Here is a 24,468-nt window from a genome sequence, read left to right on the forward strand (position 1 = left end):
CTTAATTTTAAAGAAGTATTGTAATTTTTTAAGATTGGAGTCTCTAGGTGATAAGATAGGTATAACTTTTTAATGATTTTCAGAGTACATTGGATTCCCAGTTTATTAAGAAGTTTACTGTATACAGACCTCAATACCTGCGTGACTTTTGGCAAGTCATTTCGCTCCCTAGCCTCAGTTTCTTCATCGGTAAAATGAAACTAGAGATAGGCAGCCCTACCCTTACTCGGCTGCCCTGAATATCAGATGAAATTAGGCAAATGAAAGTTAGATGTTGGATGTTACTACTAGATGCCAGTAATAAGACGACTGTCTGGACCTGTTTTGATGGAGTCAGCATTTAAGCTTGACCACTCCCAGCTTGTTAAGGGATAGTGCATACGTTTGTTCTATCACAGTTCACTTTGTCTGCTTCCTGACATTCAACTTTATCCTGACCCTTAACTGAACATTTCCCCAAACCATTATCTTCATCTCTCTCTCTCCTACATATTAACTCTTTGAACAAACACACTTTCACAGCATTCTCTAACACCTCCCGTGTGTCACAGTTCCTGACCTGACTTCTTGCCAGCATTCCATTCCTTTTTCTAAATTTCAGAGAGGGTATTATCAATTGAAAATCAACTTCTTTTCCAGCCCTGTCAATTCATTGTACCCTACAAGGATGCCAGAGCATCCCCTTCCAGTACCAGAGCAGGACCATCCTTTCGGTCATTTAACTCCAGACGCATGAAAGGCCAGGTCTACCTTTTTGTCGACTGTCACAGCTAACGTGCTTCTGTTGTTTGTCTTATTCTTACACCAATATTCTAATCATATTCATTATGATTACCTTTGTAACAACCTCCTCTCTTACAGGTTATTCTGATACCAGTCTTTAACTTTTCCAATGGTGAAAACTAAAATTTACAAACATTTTTTTTTCATTATTCCACTCCCTTGCTCAAAAATCTAAAAGGGCTTCCTACTGCCTGTGGAATTAAAAAAAAATCTGTCTTCAGCCTTTCAAGCCTTTGGTAATTGGATCTCACCTAAGCATGCCCCTCCTGATTCCCCACTGCTTCCTATCACAAATGCGCTGCTCATCTTCTTGCCTGACCGACACCGCAATGTCCTTTGCTCATGCTATACCCACGCCCCCTCCTGACTTTTGCAGGATGGTTTGATTTGCATATATTGTGGAATGATTACCATAGTAAGTTTAGTTAACATCCATCATCTCATATAGATACAATACAAAGAAAAGAAAAATTTTCTCCTTGTGATGAGAACTCTTAGGATCTACTCTATTAACAATTTTCCTACGTATCATAAAACCATGTTAACTATAGTCATCATGTTGGACATTGCATCACTAGTACTTATTTTTCTTATAACTGGAAGTTTGAATCTTTTGACCACCTTCCTCCAATTCTCTCTCCTCCCACTCCCTGCCTCCAATAACCACAAATCTGATCTCTTTTTTCTGAATTTTGTCTTTTTGTTTTTAGATTCCACATAAAAGTGAGATCATACATTACTTGTATGTCTCTGTGTGACTTATTTCACTTAGTATAATGCCTTCAAGGTCCATCCATGTTGTTGCAAGTGGTAGGATTCCCATTGTATATATTCATCCACAACTTCTTTATCCATTCATCTGTTGATGGACACCTAGGCTGTTTCCATGCGTTGGCTATGCTTCCATTTGTAAATAATGTCACTATGAACATGGGGGTGTAGTTATCTTTTCAAGTTAGTGTTTTCATTTCCTTTGTATATATCCCCAGAAGTGGAATTGCTGGATCATATGGTAGTTCTATTGTTAATTTTTTGAGGAATCGTGGTGCCTTTTTAAAATACAGGTTTCTGGGTTCCATCTCACCTTCCAGAGATTCATATGTTTGCGGGGGGGGGGGGGCGGTGGCCCAGGAAGCTGAGATTTAACAAGCACTCTGGAAAATTCTGAAGCAAGTATCTTAAAGAGCAAATTTCCTTCTCAGAGTGTTTTCATTTTTCTCCTTTTATCTATTTGCATAAACCAATTCAAATTTCCTGCGCTGTTAAATTTCACTCTTGCCTTGACTGACTGCCTCACCTTAACCAACACTAAGAAAATAAAATCATTAAGTAGGAATTCCCTTATTTTCCAATCATCTACCTCCATCTGAGATCAGATTTTTTTCTCTCCTCTGGTTAAAACATGCCAAGGGCTACCCATCACATTAGGACAAAATCCATGCTCCTTAACCTCAACTCCAGGCCTCTGCTTCTCTGAAGTTCTCTGTACTCCTCCCTCACTGACTCTTCTCCAGCCACACTGGCCTTCTTTCTATTCCTTAAACGGAGTCATGTTTGTTTAACTATGCACTAGGTGTTCCTCTCTTAAAATGCTCTTCTATGGGTCATCCCTTACCTGTCTCCTCAACATTCAGGTCTCAGCTCCACTGACACTTTTCTGTGACGCTATGACTCTTACTTGAAGTAGTCTATACCCCAGGTCACTCTCTATCACATAACCATGTTTTATTTTCCACAGAGCACCTATCATCATATAAAACCTTCTTATTTATTTACTTGTTTGTTCCCTCACTGGTATACAAGTGCCATGAGATCAAGGCCTTTATCTGTCTTTATTGCCTGATGAATCTCAGTACATGGTATTACCATCAACCAAGAGCTCAAGTCAAAAGCCTAGAAGCCATTACTGAATCCTCCCATTCCCTTAGCCCCACATTTAAGTACAACAGAGTCACCCACTTCTCACTGTCTCCTTGTGCTCAAGCTTCATTTTTTTGGTCTAAGCTACTATAATACCTTCCAGACTACACTCCCTACTTCTGAAAGTAAAAGTCCAGTCCATTCTCCATCCAATTGCTAGACTATTTTTTTAAAAAGTTAAATCAGGCCATGTGACTCTCTTGCTTGAACTCTCCAGTGACTCCTACCCAGAATAACACGGGGACATCCTCCTGTGGACTAAGAAACCCTGTGCAATCCTTCCTTCTGGGCTTTTTAACTCAATTCCATTTCACTCTGATCACCAAGTTCCAGCCACACTTGCATTTCGTTTATCCCTAAAGCATAGTAAATCCATCCCTGCTGTTAGGCTTCTGCCTAACATGCTTTTACCCAGCACTTTACCTGTCTGGCTGGCACCTTCTTATCCTTCAGTCATAACTCAAATGTCTCCTCTTCATAAGCCTTCTTTAACCATCATAACTGAAGTCATATGCCATCCTGTCCCCTCCTTTTTCCAGTGCATTACATTTTGATACATCACTCTGTTTATTTCCTTTACCTATGATCTATTTATTTATTGGTATTTATTTATGGTCTCTCTCCCTCTATTGGAATATAAATTCCATGAATGTGAGAGCCTTGTGTCTAACGTTCACTGATGCATATTCTGTGCTTAAGACAGTATCTTGGTTGATATGCACACCCATCATTCAAAAATGATCAGATAGCCAGGAAACCCAGTGTTATGTTATTTGATCATAATAATTCTCATTATCAATAATAATTTTTCCTTCTACCTGCTGTCTGACCTAAATTTCAGGGTTATTTTGATCATCTTGTATATTTGTTCTTCATTCATTTCAAATGGATTTCTAAGCCAGTCCAGGTAAATCCCCTTAGACACAAATAAAGAGTTAAATGTATTTCTGTTCTCTAGAAAGGCCTTTGCCTAGTTAGTTTTAATATGGTTAAAGGGATGTGTATGTCAATGTTTTGTCACTATATTCTATTTTATATCCAGTCATGATCTACACTGATGTGTACTCCTGATTTTAAAAAGATGTGAAGAGAAAAAAAAAAAAATGTGAAGAGGGTCCAATGACCCTTAAGAAAATTAATGTTACTTAATGGTTCATAGGCTAACTTTCCCTTTTCTGATATGAAAGAGAACATGATTGCTGGAAATTCTGTCCTGTGACCTGGGATTTTGGCAATATCATTACTAATAAGAGCTGGCGTCCCCCGAGAGACAGGTGTCCCTAAGTCTCATTGAAGATAAAAATTTCCCATTGTTTCTCATCCAGAAAGTATGATTCTTATCTCCTTTCACCTTCTACTTTTTTTGCTTCAAGATCTTGGTTACTTCTCAGTCCATGTCATCACTAATGATTAAATCTTATAAACTCAAATTGGTTTTCAGATTGTGGAAAATTATTTAGGATTGCCCTTATTCACATTGGATAATTACAGGTTAAATCATTTGATTAGGGTGAATTGGTACAAATAACGGCAGGGTCGTGAAGTTGGTCTTCATTGAGGTCAAACCCTGACTTTCCCTATAGAGTCTTGCTGTTTTGCGAAAGTATGCATTTGGAAACATTTGTAGGTGTTAATGGAGGAAACCAAAGGAGTTGAGGAAAGAAATAGGAGACCTACAGTGGGATCTGGGTCCCAACAGTAATGGCTATTCTTAGATCCTGTCCATATGACTTCTCCAACAGAAGTGTTGGGCTACAAAAAGGTTGGGTCTGGCCACAACTTTGGGAGTTCTGTGTTTGCCTTTGTGTCAGTTAGTCCATGTTTGTTCTTTGACTTGCACCTGTATCAGTTTCAGATTTGTTTGAAAAAGGAGATTTATAAATTTGATATTCAAATATACCACCATTCTGGAGTTGAAACTTGAACTCTCTTTCATACCTAGAAAAATTATTTTCCAGGTACTTCCTCAAGTATCTGGGTGTTACAGTTTCTTACCCATCTCCTAGAATAAGGTTTTTTTCATCTTCATCATCATAATCATCATCATAATTATTTTAAGTCACAGAGAAGTGTCTTGAAAAAACTGGCTCCTTTTATCTGGTACCCATCAGGAAGTATTTACTAAACTCTTTTGGGGGTATATTACTCTACTAAGTTAATGGAATAAAATAATGAAGAATAAAAACAACCCTATTTTCTTCTTGCTAGGACCTAAAGGTTTAATGACTAAGATAGTAATGTTAATTCATTAAAGTAATTTTAGAGGATCATACATGTGATGAGCTTTCAAGGTCTGATATACTTGATATACTTGTTTCTTGTGCTATCCCAGAAAAGTTTTTACTTATAAGGTTTTAGTTTTTATTTATGAGGTTGTAAGAAGATAGAACAACTCCAGGGTCTTTATGGAATTTTATTAAAAAATGATTTTCTCCAGCTCTTCTTCTGAAGTCTATCCTAAAAAGCCTTTGAACTCCCGAGCTTATTTCTCTGTATATGCATTCATACTGCAAGATATATCTTCTTTGACCCAGGAAATATTGACATCTTGGGTTTACTGTCTAAAGATCAAAGTTGTCATTGTAACTGGTGACAAAACAAGCTGAATAGAGATTTTAGCCTCTCTTAGTTTTGATGTTCCTGTGGTCTTTGTCTTTAGGTCAGTGTAAGTTCCTGCCAAGGTATCCTTTTGCTAAGCCTAAAATTCAGAGTGATCAGTCTGAGTTTGCTGTTGGGACAACTTGGGAATATGAATGCCTTCCTGGGTATGTCAAGAGGTCATTCTTTATCACCTGCCTAGAGACCTCCAAGTGGTCAGATGCTCAGCCAATCTGTAAACGTGAGTAATCAGTAATAGAAGAATCTTTGGGTCTATAGCATGTTTCTATGGGCTAACCTATTATTTTCAAGATAAAAGATGAGAAAGTAAGTAATCTCAAATGAAGGGGGCTGCTAGGTTCTCCATGTTTTCTTTTACTCCTAAGGGTATTAAGTATCAGGTATTGGGGTTAAGTCACACAGCTGGCCAACCCTGTTTATCCTATAATCTTCATGATCTTGTTCTATGGTCTCTGTACTGTGTTACAGTGATCTTAGAAGTTAGTATACAAGGAATATTAGTTTCACCTCATATTAGTTTTCACCCAACTCAATTCAAGAAATATTTTTGAGTAACCACTGGGTATGAAACATTAGGCTAGATGGTGGGGCTTGGAAGAGATATAAAAATTAACCTGCTAGTCTCTGTCATTGAGGAAGTCCTATAGTATTTGTAAAGACTGGTTTTTGTACAAATACTGTACTATGGTGTAATTGCTTTTATTTATAGAGATAAAATTTTATGATATCATAGAGAAGTAAATAATAAGTGCTATCTCGGAGAATAGAGAAATCTAGGCACTACAGACAGAGGAAACAGCATATGCCAACACATAAAGGTATGGAAGAACATGATGTCTCTGGAAAATAGGAAAATTCAGAGTGGTTAGAATATAAGGTGCATGGTGAGGAATAGTAGTTGATTAAGTGGATTGGAGTTTAAGTGTGGTAGGCCATGCATTCTTCCAATAAACAATGGTAAGTCAGTGTAAGTTTTTGAATGTGGGGAGTGGCATGACCACCTTTATACTTCTGAAAGATAATGTGTGCAGCAGCATAGAAGATGTGCTGGACCAATGGCGACCAGCATTAGAAAGGTAAATTTTATTACTCGATGATCCAATGAGAGATTATAGTGGTGGCAAAATAGTTGGTTTGGAGAGAGATTTCTGGAATCCAGTCATGAAAACTTGGTGATCTATTGAATTAAGGGCAGGGGGTAGAGAAAATGAGTTACAGATAGGAAATGATGACTGTGAGTTTTTTGTTTTTTTTTTGTTTTTTTGTTTTTAAGCCATAGGACTTGGTAGATGTTGCCATCAACTGACAGAGTATAAAAAGGGGAAATAGAGATTATAAATTATGGGTGACTACAAATAATGTTTGCATCCATGCTCAGAAATATGGACTACATGCATTAAACAAAGAGTGTTATGGAGTTGACTGATCCTTTGGAAGATAGAAGTTCTGTAAATGCCCCAAATTTCTTTGAATAAACATAAGTAAACTACTCAGCAAGTCCAGTCAGATTGGAATTTAATGTAAAACACAAAACATCCCCCAAATCCCAGTCCCAAATCCTGTTTTGTCTTGTTCTCCCTTATAGGTAAATCATGTGTGAGTCCTAGAGAACTCCTCCATGGCTTTGTCCTTGCACCCAGGGGTATCGTGTTTGGGTCAACAATTACATATTCTTGTGATAAAGGGTGAGTCACCAGGAGACATCTCCAGAGTACATGGATATTAGAACACTAGTTTCAACCAGAAATCACCCATCTTCCAAAAGAGAGCTGAGTAATTGCCACCCACCCTTAACCATAGATAAGTAAAAAGAGAATCACTTCTCTGATCTGCTCCAGAGGCAACTCTTCAGGATTACCCACTAGAGAGGATCCCTAGAAGAGAAAAAAGTTTGGGCTATTCTTCTTCCAATTTTAAATCTTCAGTGTTACTGACCAGGAGGTCAAATTTCATTTGTCTTTAGATTGTTGAATCTTTTGTATGAGTCCTTAATCTGTCACCATTACTTGTCATATATGATATTCTATTCTTTGCCATTCTTTCAGTGGAAAAAGAACTAAGCTTTCCTAAAATGTCCAGCTGGGAGATGATCACTCATCTCTTTGTCTTTAGATATCGACTCATTGGTGACTCCTCTGCCACATGTATTATCTCAGACAATATTGTAACCTGGGATAAGGACATGCCTTTTTGTGAATGTGAGTAGAATTTTCCCTTTATTGCACCTAGGTAATTCCTCTTGTCACCCTCCAAAGGGAAAGTGGGCATCTACACATCAAAATAAGTACCCAGGTGGGTTACACTTGGCTTGAGTAGTTCTGGACACAGATCTGTGGTTTATCTTCTTCTATGCCCCCAATCCCATTACACTTTCCTTTGCTTACTGTCCTTTGATGGTACATTATCTCATAGTGAATAAGTGCTCAAATCTAAAATATGCCACAAGATTACACACTGCCAACTTTATTCCATGCAAAATGTACACCACCCTAGGTGCCTTTTGTAACAGTTTATCTGTACTCTGGGGGTCAGGACTGGTGACCAGATCATATTTTTGTGGGTTTTTATCAGGCCAGTTCCATGTATCTTCCTACCTTGCTACTTCCCATTTAGAACCATCTTTGAGATGAGGATACAGAATTTCAATAATAGGGGTTAAATGTAGGCTAAGTGGAAGTTTGGTTTGCAAGAGTTAAGACAAAATTCCCAGAAGGTATAACATTTAAATGCCTTCTCTCTTTTCCTATCTACCCCATCCTCCCCAAGCTATTCCTTGTGAGTCACCCCCAGCTATCTCCAATGGAGACTTTTACAGCAGCAGTAGCGAGGACTTTTACTATGGAATGGTGGTTACTTATAAGTGCCGTGTTGGACCGAATGGGAAAAAGCTGTTTGACCTCGTGGGTGAGAAGTCAATATATTGCACCAGCAAAGACAATCGAGTTGGCATCTGGAGCAGCCCTCCCCCTCGGTGTATTCATGTAGTCAAATGCCCAATTCCAGAAGTTGAAAATGGAATTACGGAATCTGGATTTAGACGCTCATTTTCCTTAAATGATTCTGTGATGTTTAAGTGTAAGCCTGGCTTTACCATGAAAGGCAGCAACACAGTATGGTGCCAACCAAACAGCAAATGGAACCCTCCACTGCCAAGTTGCTTCAAGGGTGAGTTGGGCTGAAACTTTGGGGATCTAGAAATAAATTGAGACTTTGGGAGGAATAGATATATGGTACCTATGAGAAGAGGAAGATAAAGACAGTGTATGTAGTTGGGTATCCTGGTTAAAGAATTTAAAAGTAAACTTTGAAAGTAGTATCTCAATGTTGAAGAGTTGGGAAATTTACTATATTCTGGGACAGTGCTAGATATGCATTAATGTAGGGGAAATTAGAAGACACTTAAAAAAAAAGCAGGTAGTACCAGAGCTAATGATCAGAGATTTTTATATGATTAAAATCATATGTGATTGCTAACAAACACATGAGATTGCCAACAAACACATGAAAGAATGCTCAATATCATTAATCTTTAGAGAAATGCAAATCAAAACTACAATGAGATATCATCTCACACCGGTCAGAATGGCCATCATCAAAAAATCTACAAACAATAAATGCTGGAGAGGGTGTGGAGAGAAGGGAACCCTCTTGCACTGTTGGTGGGAATGTAAATTGATACAGCCACTCTGGAGAACAGTATGGAGGTTCCTTAAAAAACTAAAAATAGAACTACCATGCGACCCAGCAATCCCACTACTGGGCATACACCCTGAGAAAACCATAATTCAAAAAGAGTCATGTACCAAAATGTTCATTGCAGCTCTATTTACAGTAGCCAGGACATGGAAGCAACCTAAGTGTCCATCAACAGATGAATGGATAAAGAAGATGTGGCACATATATACAATGGAATATTACTCAGCCATAAAAAGAAACGAAATGGAGTTATTTGTAGTGAGGTGGATGGACCTAGAGTCTATCATAGAGAGTGAAGTAGGTCAGAAAGAGAAAAACAAATACCGTATGCTAACACATATATATGGAATCTTAAAAAAAAAATGGTCATGAAGAACCTAGAGGCAAGACGGGAATAAAGACACAGACCTACTAGAGAATGGACTTGAGGATACGGGGAGGGGGAAGGGTAAGCTGGGATAAAGTGAGAGAGTGGCATGGACATATATACACTACCAAAAGTAAAATAGATAGCTAGTGGGAGGCAGCTGCATAGCACAGGGAGATCAGCTCAGTGCTTTGTGACCACCTAGAGGGGTGGGATAGGGAGGGTGGGAGGGAGGGAGATGCAAGAGGGAAGAGATATGGGGACATATGTATATGTATAACTGATTCACTTTGTTATAAAGCAGAAACTAACACACCATTGTAAAGCAATTATACTCCAATAAAGATGTTAAAAAACTCATATGTGATTAGATTTTATTTAAATGAGGATAAAATAAACTCTCAATCCTATTGGCCAGGCCAATGGGGGAAATGGGCTGATCAGAATTTGATTCAAATTACTATAGGTATTATACATTCTCCTATTGAAAAATATAGGCTTTATGGAATAAGGCTAGACTTAAGATCAAGTCACTTCCCCCATTCCCCCTTTTCCCCCTACTCTTATTAAGTGCCTGACTTATTAAAAACCTGGCAACATTGGGAGCCCCCCCCCCCACAAGGCTCAGAAACTTCATCAGTGGTTTGGGAAGCAGGAAGAAAGAGGAGATTTTTGGTGGTAAAAATGCATTATAATAGTTTGATTCCTTTGGCTACAACATTAGTGAGAGAGTATATCCATTTAAATGAAATGGGAAAATGATGAATGGGAATAATGTTTCTTGGCATAGATCAAGGTACAGAAGGAAGATAGATGCAAGGTTGATCGTGTCTAAAATATGTAACACATGTTAGCCCCACTGCAGCTCACCCAAAAGAGTGTCTGCCTTATACTTTGGAGAATTGACATGACCACCTTCATCCGACTCCTGCCAACCTCAAGTTGGCTTAGATTGTAGAGAAGAAAGTTCTTATTTCAGAAATAAAAGGACTCTGGTCCTGTTCTTTTCTCAGGGTGTCTACCACCTCCACATATCTACCATGGTAATTATAACAAATTGGATGAGGAATTCTTTGCAGTTGGACAGGAAGTGTCCTACAGCTGTGAGCCTGGCTATACTCTCATTGGAACTAACCCTATGCAGTGTACATCCTTGGGAACCTGGAGCCATCCAGCCCCCAAATGTGAAGGTGCCTAAAGGTCTATTCCATCTCAAGGAAACTTAGCTGTTTCCTGACTCTTCATGTGCCAGCCTTGTCTCTTTTTTCCTAGCAAAATCATGTGATGCCATTCCAAACCAACTTCTCAACGGTCGTGTGGTAGCTCCTCCTAATCTCCAGCTTGGGTCAGAGGTTGCATTTGTTTGTGATAAGGGGTGAGTGCAAAGTGATGGGGCCTGACTTGGGGCCTATGATCCATAGCTAAGCATTGCAAAGTGTGATCTTTAAAGGTAGTTAAAATTTTTTTCTCTCCTTTTCTTTACCTTTTATGATTAAGAATTCTGTTATTAAGCAAATTCCATTGATTTTCTCCAAATGTGTAAATTGTGCATGGCCAGCCAAAGCTGAGAATTATCCTTTCATCATTTGCAAAAGCAAAGTTTGGGCTCTGAAGTTAAGGCTTCTATTATGGAGTCTGAATAGATGTTGGGGGTTCAGTAAGAGGGACTCTTTAAAGTGAGCTTAGGGAACAAAGTCTCTGATGTTTTCTTTACTAGGAACTTAGGTTATTTTCTTCTAATGGTCAAGAAAATCTTGACATTTGGATGCCAAAGAGGAAAGAGAGAATTCAAGAAAAGAACAGATCATTAGGACTGTTTTCTCTGTGTTTTCAGCTGGTCTGAAGGCCTCACATAGCTTAGCTGATTCACAATCTTAGACATTTTCCTTAAGCCAGAAATGCTTACAAAAATAGAGACTATTAATACCATATACTTGAGAGAAGTGATGAATTCCATGCAACCGAGAATTAGTTTGTTCTGGTGATGATTTGCTACCCCTTATTGTTTAAGGTACCGGTTAAATGGCCAATCTTCTAGTCAGTGTGTCTCAGAAGGAATGAGAGCACTCTGGAATAATAAGTTTCCTGTCTGTGAACGTGAGTAGAAAGCAAAAATAATCAAGTATGGATCATGCCTCTTGATTTTTGGTGTATTCTCATGCATTTATCAATTATAAAATCTTATCAGTATGAACATATATATGCCACTCTTCTGTATGTTCTAGAATGCAGACAAAAACTAAATTTATTCAGTTGACTACATATGGTATTGAGTATTCTATGTGTATAAGGATAAAGGCTCTTGAAAGTTACCCCTACTGAAAATGAATAGCACTGATGTGCTGAAATGGTTTGGCTGTGTCTTCTTATGCCATTTCCTCATCTGATGAGCAATTCTTGAAGCTAAATGGAAATCAACCAGAAGTTTTGGAGGTTGGCAATTTTTCCTTTATTCTAAGACTCACTCAGGAAAGGTGTGCATATACCAACGCAGCTATAAAAATTAATATTCTTCATGTCTATTAGGACAAATAAATAAAAGATATGAGGTCACTATTCCAAACCTCTGATCACTTCCTGTGGGTCTTTCAAATGGGACCAGCATCAAAGGATGACAAATGACTTGCAGTGAGGCTGCAGTATCTTTTGTAATGGGACAGAATGTGGTCTCACTACTTATAGCCCCAGCTGTGTTTTTGAAACAGGCACTGCATAATTAGTATGTTCCAGGTATTGTACTTGCCCCTTTCAGGTACTTTTATGTCACTGGATTCTCATTACAACCTTGAATTATACTAGACTAGGAAACCGAGGCTTAAAGAGGGTGAGACTTGCCTAAGGTCACACAGCTATTGAATGACTGTGGGGATTTGAAACCAGGTCTAATGAGCCCAGATTTCATTAGTCCATGGTGCCTCTCCACGTGTGATTAGTATGTCATTAATATATTATTTTCATGTACTGTTTGCCTTTTGTTTCATTATTAAAGTTGATTAGACACAGAACTATTCAATAAATTCTGTTTCATTGTTATTGTTTGGTCAAGATGGCTTATAGTTCTATATTGCTTTGCTGAGGATCAAGAGAAAGGTAAGAATTTAGGAACTTGGGGACAGGCAGGGACTATGAGTAAGAAATAAATTATACAAATTTCTAAGTCTATTTCTGAAAAAGTGACATGACCTATATTTGGATTTTATCTAAATTTGAATCTTATTGTCATGATCAGTATGACCACATATTTTCTTTTCTACTTTGCAGGGATTTTTTGTGACCCTCCTCCTCCTATCAAAAATGGGCGGAATAGTTATCATTCTGGTTCCATAGCTGTTAACGCTGTGGTGAGGTACAGATGTTTGAGTGCCTTCCGCCTCATTGGAGAAAGTATTCTTTTTTGTATAACTAAAGACAAAGTGAATGGAATCTGGGATAAAGCTGCTCCTATCTGTGAATATTACAATAAAAATTCTATTTGCTCTGAGCCCATAGTACCAGGTGGATACAGAAATAAAATGTCTAGACCACCATACAGACATGGTGATTCTGTGACATTTACCTGTAATACCAACTTCACCATGAAAGGAAACAAAACTGTTTGGTGCCAAGCAAATAAAACATGGGGGCCAACACCACTACCAACCTGTGAGAGTGGTGAGTAGAATGAAAATAAAACTGATTCAGGAGCTTGGAGCCTCGCATTTCTGTGCAGATTAAGTTTGGTATCATTCTGAAGGAAGAACAGTGTGGATGTGTGAGTGGTAAGGGTGGAGAGAGGAAGCAACGGAAAGGGTGAAAATTATGGTTTCCTGGCTTTTTCTTGGTTGTAGAGGGATATAAACATTCATTCAACAAACATCAGTAGAGCAAAGAATTTTAAAGTATAATGGGAAAATCTAACTAAACACACCTAATAATTGAATGGAATAAGTCCCACAAGGATGGGGGCCAGAATTTGTTTGGACTGCGGGAATTGGGTTTTATAGTTTTCAACTGCATATCTGGGTTATTGTTAAAATGAGAAGAAATGTGGGCTCTAATAGCAAAAACACAATGAGTGGATTTAAAATTGATCTACAAAAGCTGTTAGTATAGTCTGGCAGAAATGATGTGCTGCTCTCTTTGGCCTCTATAAATACTTTCTGAGTGATCCGCTATTTTTCAAACTCATGTCCTAAGCCATAACATTTCAAATCAAGTAACTTTGAAAATAAGAACTACTGTAAGCTCTTCCTTTCCTTATTATTTGGTGTGGTTTATGTTGCTGCTGAACTCTAAATCTGAATTTCAGTAATGTAATTATGGGAACTGGCAATATTTGACAAAAATTATACCATCAAAATAAGGTATTTATTTTCTTAATAAAGAACAATATTGATAAATTCTAAATTGATTAAAGAGTTGAAAAAATTACTATTAGAAAAATATGATTCTATCTATCTGTAAACAGATATATAATCTTGGAGGAAGGGAAGATCTGAAGATAGTCTCAAATGGGGTGACCATGAAAAACAATTAAAGATTATAGATAGGATTAAAGATTATAAGGATTTAGATAGGCCTATATGTATTGACATGGAAAGATATAGATTATTAAGCAAATAAAGCAGGGCCTAGAATAATATGTATTGAGTATACATACACACCCAAAATATGTGTATAGATATATCACGTATAGGATCCAAAAACACTATATTACTAGTATCTGGAAGGGTAACCCCATAAATAACAACATGCTACTTTTGGAGCAGAAAATAGGCTTAAGGGTAGAATGAGAGTATGAGTGAAAATGGACTTTTTTTTGGTAATTGAAGTTTTTCACGCTGCAAATGTGATTCATAAAGTGTAACTAAAAATAAAAAATAATGTACTATTTGTGGTATAAAATGGATATAATTAAACCATACCTGTTTGATCTTTAAAAGACTGAGTCGAAAATTAATGACAACTGCTTAGCATAGACCACGTATCATTTATTTGGATGTATGTACTAAGTCAAAATACAGACTGTGAAGGAGCTATCTGATGACCTTTTTCCTAATGTGTGTGTGTAAAGATATCCCCTTGGAGTGTCCATCACTTCCCACAATCGCCAATGGGCATCACACAGGGGAGAGTGTTGATTCCTTTGCCCCAGGATTGTCTGTGACCTACAGCTGTGAACCTGGTTACTTGCTTCTTGGAGAAAAGACCATTCGCTGTTTGTCTTCGGGAGACTGGAGTGCTGTCACTCCCACATGTAAAGGTACCCTAAATTTACAATCAATGTTAAGAATTTGGGCTACTATGTTACTTGCCACACTTTGCTCATCTTTGGCTTGTTTTCTTAGAGGCACAGTGTGAACCTCCAGGACCATTTCTCAATGGGCAGTTAAAGAGGCCCACAAGTCTTCGGGTTGGTGCAACTGTGAACTTTTCCTGTAGTGAAGGGTGAGTGTCTAGAGGGCCTATGAGATTTAATTCATTTGACTTATGTGTGCATGGTGTGAACTGTGAAACCTGCAGAAGGCTTCTCTGTGACGGTCGATGGACAGCTTAAGGTTGTGAGAGATAATGCCAATAAAAGGAGTTGGTGCCACAAATTAAGTGAATTTGGATTTTAAATAGATGGTTTTGTTCTGCCTAATAGTTCTGAATGACCTCCCTTTGTCTCCAGGTATCGATTACAAGGCCAACCTTCTAGCCAGTGTGTAATTGTTGGACAGCGTACTTTTTGGACCAAGATGCCAGTATGTGAAGGTAGGTTAAGTGACTGTGGTTTGCAACTAGTTCCTTGGCCAGAGGTTCAACAGGACACCACATTCTCAGCTTAACTGAAAGCGTTTCCTCCAGTTGTTACTATACAGGATCTTATAGAACAAGGATCTCCCCCAGAGATCTTTAAGTCTTTAAGGGATATGTTCTTCACTGAAACATCTTGAATTACCTCTTTGTCCTTTGCTTACTCAAGTAAAACAGGGTTTCTAAGCTTTTCTTTCTCTGAAAGCTATGTACAATTGCCAGCCAGGCCATGCACATAAAGGAGATTATATACTTGGTAAAAGAAATCAAAGGATCAGCAAAGTAGATATATTAAGGAATAAAGCTTTAAATCATACTTTCTGAATTATATTGCTATAGCCGCTTTGACAGATTCATTACAGATTCCAATATTACTGTCCCTGAACCCAGGATGTGAGAGTGGCATGTAGCAACACCCGAGACATTCTTTGTTTGTAGTACAGTTGGAATCTTGTCATCTCTCTCTGTAATTTCCTAGAAATTCTTTGCCCACCACCTCCTTCTATTCTCAATGGAAGACATACGGGCAGCTCTTCAGTGAATGTTCGGTATGGAAGCACAGTCACTTATACCTGTGACCGGGGCCCAGAGCAAGGAGTGAACTTCATCCTCACTGGGGAGAGAACTATCCGTTGTACCACTGATAGTCAGAAGACTGGGACCTGGAGCGGCCCTGCTCCACGCTGTGAACTTTCTGTTTCTGAGGTTCGGTGTCCACCTCCCCAGATCCTAAGAGGCCAAATATCATCCGGGCAGAAAGATCAATATTCCTATAATGACACTGTGGTATTTGCTTGCGTATTTGGCTTCACCATGAAGGGCAGCAAGGGAATCCGATGTAATGCCCAAGGCACATGGGAACCATCGGTACCAGTCTGTGAAAAGGGTGGGTATTCCAATGCTTGGAACAGGTGCCACTGATTCATCCTTCTGAAGCATTAGAGAAGGGGTTATGGAGTTCAGCAGGGCCTTGTCCAACTTCCAGTCCCCTCAATTTTACAAAATATAGTGAAGATAAATTATATAGAAGGCTTTTTAAACACTGTCTCCCATTCATTTTGTAGGATTATCCTTGGGGGGAAAAATCATTAGGGACCACTAAGTTGCCTATTTCTTTAAAGGGAAAACAACTGGGAAAAAATGTTTGTCTTAACAGTGATTTCTTAAAAGAAAAGTGATTTTGACTTCAGCAAAATAACCCTACAGATAGGTCAGAATCTCCCATTAGAAATGTACAAGATGATTCCTTGTACAACAGAGGAATTGGAGCACCCAGTGGGAATGGAAAAAAAAAATCTGCAGCTGCCTAAATGCAGAAAAAAAATTGACAACCACTGGTCTAAAATTACCCAAAATTGGGCTGCAAGATTACTTCTGTACTGTACAACTGCCACCAGAGTGGAATTGTAGCATAAATGTCACTTTCTTTGGCTCAGTTTCTTTCTATCATTGTTTACATAAGAAAAATTCTGTGTCTTTCCTTTAGATTGTCAAGCTCCTCCTAAAATCCTCCATGGGCAAAAGGAAGATAGACACATGATTCGCTTTGACCCTGGAACATCCATAAAATATAGCTGTGACCCTGGCTATGTGCTGGTGGGAGAAGAATCCATACATTGTACCTCTGAGGGAGTGTGGATACCCACTGCCCCCACATGCAAAGGTTCCAGGCTTTGAATGTCGATGTTTTTTGGTTTTGAGATTGCCTTGAGTTGACTTCTCATCCTCCTCTCTTTTCTTAGTGGCAGAATGTGAACCTATAGGAAAGCAAGTCTTTAAAAAACCCAAGAACCAACTTATTAGACCAGATGTCAACTCTTCTTGTGATGAAGGGTGAGTGAGGACTGTCTCAGTCTGAACTAGGTCTGGCTTATCAGTTACATTGCAAGCTCTGTGTAGGAGTTTATCTCAAAGACCCCCCTGTCATGTGTTCATGGAAGTGTGATCACTCTATTTTTCCATTAATGGAAACTATGCTGTGCAATGGGTGGGTTGTGCTGATGCTGGCTACGTTTTTGTTCCTATTGATTCCTGTACTGAAAGTAATGTGTCTGCTATTGAGTCAATAGCTCTTGCTTAGGTTAGTGGTCACCAGATGGCAAAATGTCATGACTCTTTGTCTCTAGGTACCGGCTAGGCGAGAGTGTTTATCAGCAGTGTCAAGGCACAATTCCTTGGTTTATGGAGATTCGTCTCTGTAAAGGTGAGTAGAAAAATAACAAAGGATCTTGAATAATGTGAGATCTATAAATATGAATAACAGAGGGTCTAGAATCCTGTGAGATTTCTGTTTTAGGCACGTTATGGGAATAAAAATATTAGATTCTGTTCTATTCACTTTGTCAACAGTTATAGTTGCACAGTTTTGCTTTCTTTTACTTCAAAGCCTAGCAATCACTTAATTTAAATGCATTTAGTTACTGATTCTCTTTTGTGATATGAGAGAATAAGAGTAATGAGGTCAGTGAGTATATGAGCCACCATCCTTAATTTTGGGTACACTGTAGTTTAGTGGAGAGAAAGGGAACTGGTGTGGGATCTGAACTAGGATTCTATTTCTACTGCTTATTGACCGGGAGCAATTTATGTAACTTCTCTGAACTCTAGCCTCTTATCTGTAACATTAGCATCAGACTGCAGACCTCAAAGTTATTATAATTAAATGGTACTATCCCATCCCTCCTTTGCAGATGAGACAATTGCCTGTCAAAAAGTAGATGTTCAATCAACAATAAATATTCTTGGCTAGCCTATCATATCACCACAGCAAAATGATGTACCATCTCAAAAAAGTTTAATTCTATTCCCCTGTGCCTTTTATTGACCTATCGGTTATTAAAAAAAGAATTCTTCTCTTAATTAATAATTTGCTATCAGACTTTACTGCCTCACAATATGATATTGATCTACATCTTCACTTTTAACACATTACAAAAATCTTTCCTATGAAATCTTTTAAACTGAATTTTGCGTAATAATGAGCTTTGATAGAATGCATATCATCACATCTCACCCATATCCTTCAAGAAACCTGATAACAAAAGATTCATAACCAGCCTCATTTCTATTCTTTGGTGTTTAATACTGGAACAGAATTGTACAGTAACTTTTCATCTCTCCAGATATCACCTGCCCACCACCCCCTGTTATCTACAATGGAGTACACACAGGGAGTTCCTCAGATGTCCTATATGGTACCACAGTCACTTACACATGTAACCCCGGGCCAGAGAGAGGAGTGAAGTTCAACCTCATTGGGGAGAGCACCATCCGTTGTACAAGCAACGATCAAGAGACGGGCATCTGGAGTGGACCCGCTCCTCTCTGTAAACTTTCTCTCCCTGCTGTTCAGTGCTCACATGTCCACGTTGCAAATGGATACAAGATATCTAGCAAGGAAGCCCCATATTTCTACAATGACAGTGTGATATTCAAGTGTAATAATGGATTTACTTTGAAGGGCAGCAGTCAGGTTCGTTGCAAAGCCAATAACACCTGGGATCCTGAAATACCAGTTTGTGAAAAAGGTAAAAACTCAGTGGAGAGAAAAATGAGGTATTTACTTGTTTATTCTTGTTTGTTATCTCCCACCCAAAGCTAGAGTTATGGAAAAAAGCAAGGAGGCATAGATTACTGTCCCATTTCTTCCATTCTGTAACAAAACAGTCTATGTGTGTTGTTGTATATATTCTTTGTGCAAATGCTCCCTTGGATCTGGGATACAGTCAGGGTAAATAATTGAGAGGATCTTTTTTAAGGTTCCAGGTTCCTTCAAAAGAGCAGAAAGCACTGAGTAATGAATAAGAGCTTGATGATCTTTGGCTTAAAAGTTTCAGACTGTCTATTGTCAAACGTTGTATACTTAGTGTTCTTGAGTTTTTGTTGGTATTTATGTGGGAAGTTTTTTCTTTAGGCTGTCAGCCACCTTCTGGGCTCCACCATGGTCGGCATACAGGTGGAAATAGGGTCCTCTTTGTCTCTGGGATGACTGTAGACTACACCTGTGATCCTGGCTACTTGCTTGTGGGAAACAGATCCATTCACTGTATGCCTTCAGGAAATTGGAGTCCTTCTGCCCCTCGGTGTGAAGGTACTTTCAGTTCCTGAGTTGTCTTTCTCTTTTATATCAGGCATGTATAAGTAATTCCAACTTTGCTCCTCTAGAAGCACCATGCCAACCTTTGAAGGAAGGTCTTCAAAATCTTCCAGTTGGTTCACCTGTGGTACCAGTTAATATGTCCTGCCAAGATGGGTAAGTATGATTCATTCTCAGAAAGGGTCTCCACCTTGCTTTGTGCATTAATTCTAGCCTCAGTTTGTCTTGGTGACTCCCTCTAGAGGTTCCTCGTTGTCACACTAACAGAGATTGTGAGGTTCCAAAGGTCTAAGTAGCATCTCTAACTTTTCAGTCCTTTCTTGACATGGAAATGGCTTTGTTGGGAGTAACTCTAAGTCTAAAGTAGTTTGCTTACTTGAAGGGCCAGAAGTTTTGACTCCTTTCTGCCAAATTTCTTATTTAGAAGTGCCTCTGTGTTAGTGGTTTGGGGAGGCTAGGTTTCAGAGATGTGATTTTTAGGAAGAGAAAACGTATTATAATCTCTCTCTAGGTACCAGTTGACTGGACATGCTTATCGGAAGTGTCAAGGTGATAAGAATAGGGTTTGGTTCCAAAAGATTCCACTTTGTAAAGGTAAGTTAAAAAAAAAAGTTGTCAGTGGGTTGTAGGGGGTTAAAGAGAACAGGTCACTACAGAACTAATCTATACCTTAACAGTTGATGTGTTCTAGCTCAGTGTACATAAGAAACATGTTTTAGTGTTTGGATGGTACTAGCATTGGGAAACAAAATTGTCAAGTAGGAAATGAATACAGTTGGCCCTCTGTATCTGAAGGTTTCAAATCCATGGAGTCAATCGACTGCAGATCAAAAATATTTTTTTAAAAATCCTGAAAGCTTCCAAAAGCTAAACTTGAATTTGCTATGTGCTGGCTACTATTTACCTAGCATTTACATTTTACTTACAACTAATTACACAGCGTTTACATTGTATTAGGTATTATAAGTCATCTAGAGATGATTTAAAGTATATAGGAGGTTGTGCGTAGGTTATATGCAAACACTATGCTATTTTATATAAGGGGCTTGAGCATCCTCAGAATTTGGTATTGATGGGGGATTCTGGAACCAATCCCCTGTGGATACTGAGGAATGACTGTATTTGCCATATACCTGCTAATTGCTCAAAATTTAAAAAATAACAAATATAGACTATTTCTTTATTTCATGAGAACATAGCTGTATTTATTCCTTTCTTAATACTTTACTGTATTTTCTGAATTTTTTTTGGAATGAGTGTGTATTATTCATGTAGTCAAAAATTTAATAAAGCTTTTTAAAAGAAAGCATAATCCAGCATCTAAAATTTAAATAACTTAATAGCTATGTGCACTACATGCAGTTGCATAGTTTTATTATTTAGTTTTATAGTATCTGATTGAAGACTGTCCACCATGGTGTACTAGCTGAAGTAGACTTTCCTAATCTCTTCTGCAGTTATCCACTGTCAACCTCCACCAGTGATTAACAATGGGAGGCACAGGGGTGTGATGGCAGAACACTTTCTGTATGGAAATGAAGTCTCTTATGAATGTGACCAAGGATTCTATCTTCTGGGAGAGAAAAGTATACGGTGCATAAGTGATTCTAAAGGACGTGGATCTTGGAGTGGCCCTCCCCCACAGTGCATAAAATCTCCTCCTGTGACTCACTGCTCTAATCCAGAGGTCACACATGGGTACAAGCTAAATAAAACTCGTTCTTCATATTCCCACAATGACATAGTACATGTTGCCTGTGATCCCGGCTTCATCATGAATGGGAGTCACATGATTAGGTGTCATACTGACAACAAATGGGTGCCAGCTGTACCAACTTGTATCAAAAAGGGTAAGATATTTTCAGGACTAAAATATGAGATGTTGCACAGAATAAAGAAAAAGGGTTTTGAATCTGCACTTGCCATTCCACCTAAAGAAAAGCAAGTAAAAGCTAAGGCAGTCATATTATTTTACAAAATACCTGCCTTGCCTTATCTTCTCAGCTCATTCTTTTTTTCCCTTTTCTTTCTAAGCTTGTTGAAAAAAGGTCCATGAAAGGATAATGGTTAACTTCGAAACTGATGGAGTCTCCCAAGTTTATTATTTTTATTACTTTAGAATGGGGAAAATGCACATACCATTTTGGGCAAATGTTTGGCAGTAATATTGCTTGATAATTTGATATGTAAGGCTGTGATACAAGCCAGAAAGGGATCTTTGAGTATTCTGGAGAATGGAGCTGGCCTTAAAACTCACTGAATTGTCTTGTAATTTTAGTTATCATCGGTAGTTTTATCCCTATCAGTGGCTATCTACAACAGAGGCTGCCAACTGGTGACCAAGAACTGAGTTCAAAACTGTTTTCTTTGGCTAGCACAGTAGTCTTATTTTAAGTGAAACCCATCTCCACCACCCAAGGCAAACAGTGAACCTGTGATACAGTGAGGGCCCCCTCTGCTTTCCTGCAAGGTACCAGTATCTTGAATTGGGCAGTGGCTGCCATTTTTAGAAGGACAGGTGCTCTGTGACTTACCATATCTGGTGGCTTCACTTCCTGGCTCCTGTAGATATTTGAGGGTGTGACCCTTGACTACAGCCTTTTTACCATTTAAAGAGAAAAGAAAAGATTACTATTCTCTGATAGATTACAATTGTGGGCTGTAACCACTGATGTTTCATTATCTTCCATTTGACATTTGTCTTCAGATCATATATGATATAGGTAGGAAATGCAAATCTCTGTTCTGTACTGTTTGGTTTGGGCTAAATGAATATTTTTGGATACTGACTAGTTGGCTTGTTGCCTGCCTTCTTTCTGTATCGCTATCACCCATTTGCTGGCTATGTGTTCCTCTGTACTAAATTAAAGATCTTTTTAAATTGGTGTCTAAGCTTTCTTAGGATGTCAACATCCATTTAAGATCCCCCACGGAAATCATACTGGTGGAAACATAGCTCGATTTTCTCCCGGAATGTCAATCCTGTATAGCTGCAACCAAGGCTACCTGCTTGTAGGAGAGGCACTCCTTCTTTGCACACATGATGGAACCTGGAGCGGACCTGTCCCTTATTGCAAAGGTGTGTTGTTTATTTGTTTCCTTATTTTTTAAATAAAATTTGTCCGAAATAGATATATTCAGTTAAGTACTTTCAACTTAAAATAGCCAAATAAATGCATTAATTGGATCATTTAATTAAATGCATTTAATTGGATTAATAGATGAAGTCATCTAAATACTGCAAAATAAGAAAAGTGGCTGAGGCGCTATCTGAGCTATCACTTATGTAGTCATTTAAATATGGAAAGTTGAAGTCTTTATGTAAATCAAACAACTAAAGTACAGATTGAATTTACACTGTGGTTACAGTTATGATAAGTGTGCATTTGACAAAATACTCATAAAAAGTAAAGTTATCTTTTGAGTATGTTTCCTCTAAGTGGTGGTAGGATTATGGGTATATTTTTATAAAAGTTTCAGAATGTCATTTTCATTATCATAAGCAGTGCATATGAAATATGAGTAATGAATTAATACTGAATATTAGTTGAGCACTTCTTACCATATGCCAGATACTGTGCACAGCACTTTGCATGCATTATCTCGTTTAATCCTCGTGAGAACCATATCAGTGATTGGTGCCATTATCCCTGTATTATAGATGAGGTCCCAGTAGAATGGAGAGATTTGTAACTTACACAAAGTCCCACAGCTAGAAAATCCTAGAGTCAGGTTCAAATCCAAAATCTCACACTATTGGCCCCTACACTGAAAAGATGAAAGAAGAAATGAGGAAGCATTTACATGTAAGAAGAATTGGAGAATAAGAGTCAAAGTTGATGAAACAAAAATTCAGAAGTCTTAATGTTACTCATTCAGCCCTCATCATTTCTCTAAGAAGCCACAAAAATTATTCAACATTATTGGTTTAGAAACTAAATCACAAAGAAGGAAAGTAATCTGGTATGATTACCTGGACGTTCCTGAGGTAGATGGCTGACACTAAAAGGCTATGCCTAGGACATCATTTTGTGTTATTTCAGTGAAGTTTTACTAACTGAGAATAAACTAAATTGGTTTCATAAACCTTTCCATTAAGGGCAGTATCTACGTTCTTGGTAAAATGTCAAAATATGACTCAGCTTCAATTAGATTCCTTTAATTTCAGAGGTGAACTGTAGCTTCCCAGAGCATATAAATGGAATCCAGAGTGGGCTGGAGCCTGGAAAAATGTATCAGTATGGAGCTGTCATCACTTTAGAATGTGAAGATGGGTATACCCTAGAAGGCAGTCCCCAGAGCCAGTGTCAGGAAAATCACGGATGGAACCCTCCCCTGGCTGTTTGCAAATCCCCAAGTAAGTACAAAGGGCTTCACTGCAGCTCCTACTTGTTTCGCTGGAAAGAAGAGAGTGAGTGGTATCCCTCAATGTTAGGGACTCCTGGGTTTTAAACTGACATAGGTCTGTGACCAGTGGTATAGTAACAGACGAATTTGAAGTCGGTGGTCTATTGTAGTAAAAGTGAGACTTTCTGAGAATGGGGGAAGTAAAGAAAGGAAATAAAGAGAGAAGAGCACTAATTTAAAAGGTGAAAAACTAACAACCTTATAGAGTTGTCCTTCGGTATCCTCAGGGGGATTGGTTCCAGGACCCCCTTGGATACCAAAATCTGCAGATACTCAAGTCCCTTATATAAAATGGCATAGTACTTGCATATAACCTGTGCATATCCTCCTGTATACTTTAAATCATTTCTAGATTACTTATAATACCTAATATAATGTAAATGTTATGTAAATGGTTGCTGGGTTCACAGTGTGAGTTTTGCTTTTTGGAACTTTCTGAAATTTTTTGCTTTTTCGAATATTTTTGATCTGTGGTTGGTTGAATCCACAGATACAGAAGACAGACTGTATTTTGAAAGGAGTTGCTGCTGAGACTTCTGTTATTGCTGAATCTTGATTTATAAGTGCTTATCAATATGACAGGGGCCTCCAAAAATATGTTAACCAACCTGTTGTAACAGTTAATGTTTGCATTCTGACCTGAGAAATCCCTGATTATAAAGTTGAGTTTATCGGTTTTTTTCATGAATGAACTACCCCAACTTAATTAACGTGGAAAAAAAATTTAAAGGCCAATGAAGTTGTTACATAAGAAATGAAGAAAGAGTGGGTAGGGACTTCCCTGGTGGTGCAGTGGTTAAGA

General features: G+C 38.3%; 1 protein-coding gene across 1 annotated transcript in view; it reads left to right on the forward strand.

Annotated features, from left to right (window-relative positions):
* The first annotated feature begins 5,452 nt into the window (after positions 1–5,452).
* Positions 5,453–24,468, forward strand: part of CR1 (complement C3b/C4b receptor 1 (Knops blood group)) — a 177,612-nt gene continuing 158,596 nt past the window's right edge. Inside the window, exons 1-21 of the mRNA XM_061183731.1 lie at positions 5,453–5,468; positions 6,908–7,007; positions 7,435–7,520; positions 8,089–8,487; positions 10,399–10,575; positions 10,658–10,760; positions 11,397–11,482; positions 12,647–12,769; positions 14,439–14,627; positions 14,713–14,812; positions 15,039–15,121; positions 15,642–16,049; positions 16,650–16,826; positions 16,906–16,996; positions 17,290–17,366; positions 18,286–18,690; positions 19,077–19,253; positions 19,328–19,415; positions 19,771–19,853; positions 20,717–21,109; positions 23,428–23,616. Of these exons, the coding sequence (XP_061039714.1) occupies positions 5,453–5,468; positions 6,908–7,007; positions 7,435–7,520; positions 8,089–8,487; positions 10,399–10,575; positions 10,658–10,760; positions 11,397–11,482; positions 12,647–12,769; positions 14,439–14,627; positions 14,713–14,812; positions 15,039–15,121; positions 15,642–16,049; positions 16,650–16,826; positions 16,906–16,996; positions 17,290–17,366; positions 18,286–18,690; positions 19,077–19,253; positions 19,328–19,415; positions 19,771–19,853; positions 20,717–21,109; positions 23,428–23,616 (3,550 nt within the window). The remainder of the gene's footprint in view (positions 5,469–6,907; positions 7,008–7,434; positions 7,521–8,088; positions 8,488–10,398; positions 10,576–10,657; positions 10,761–11,396; positions 11,483–12,646; positions 12,770–14,438; positions 14,628–14,712; positions 14,813–15,038; positions 15,122–15,641; positions 16,050–16,649; positions 16,827–16,905; positions 16,997–17,289; positions 17,367–18,285; positions 18,691–19,076; positions 19,254–19,327; positions 19,416–19,770; positions 19,854–20,716; positions 21,110–23,427; positions 23,617–24,468) is intronic.

Source organism: Eubalaena glacialis, chromosome 3 (assembly GCF_028564815.1).
Source record: "Eubalaena glacialis isolate mEubGla1 chromosome 3, mEubGla1.1.hap2.+ XY, whole genome shotgun sequence".
NCBI lineage: Eukaryota > Metazoa > Chordata > Mammalia > Artiodactyla > Balaenidae > Eubalaena > Eubalaena glacialis.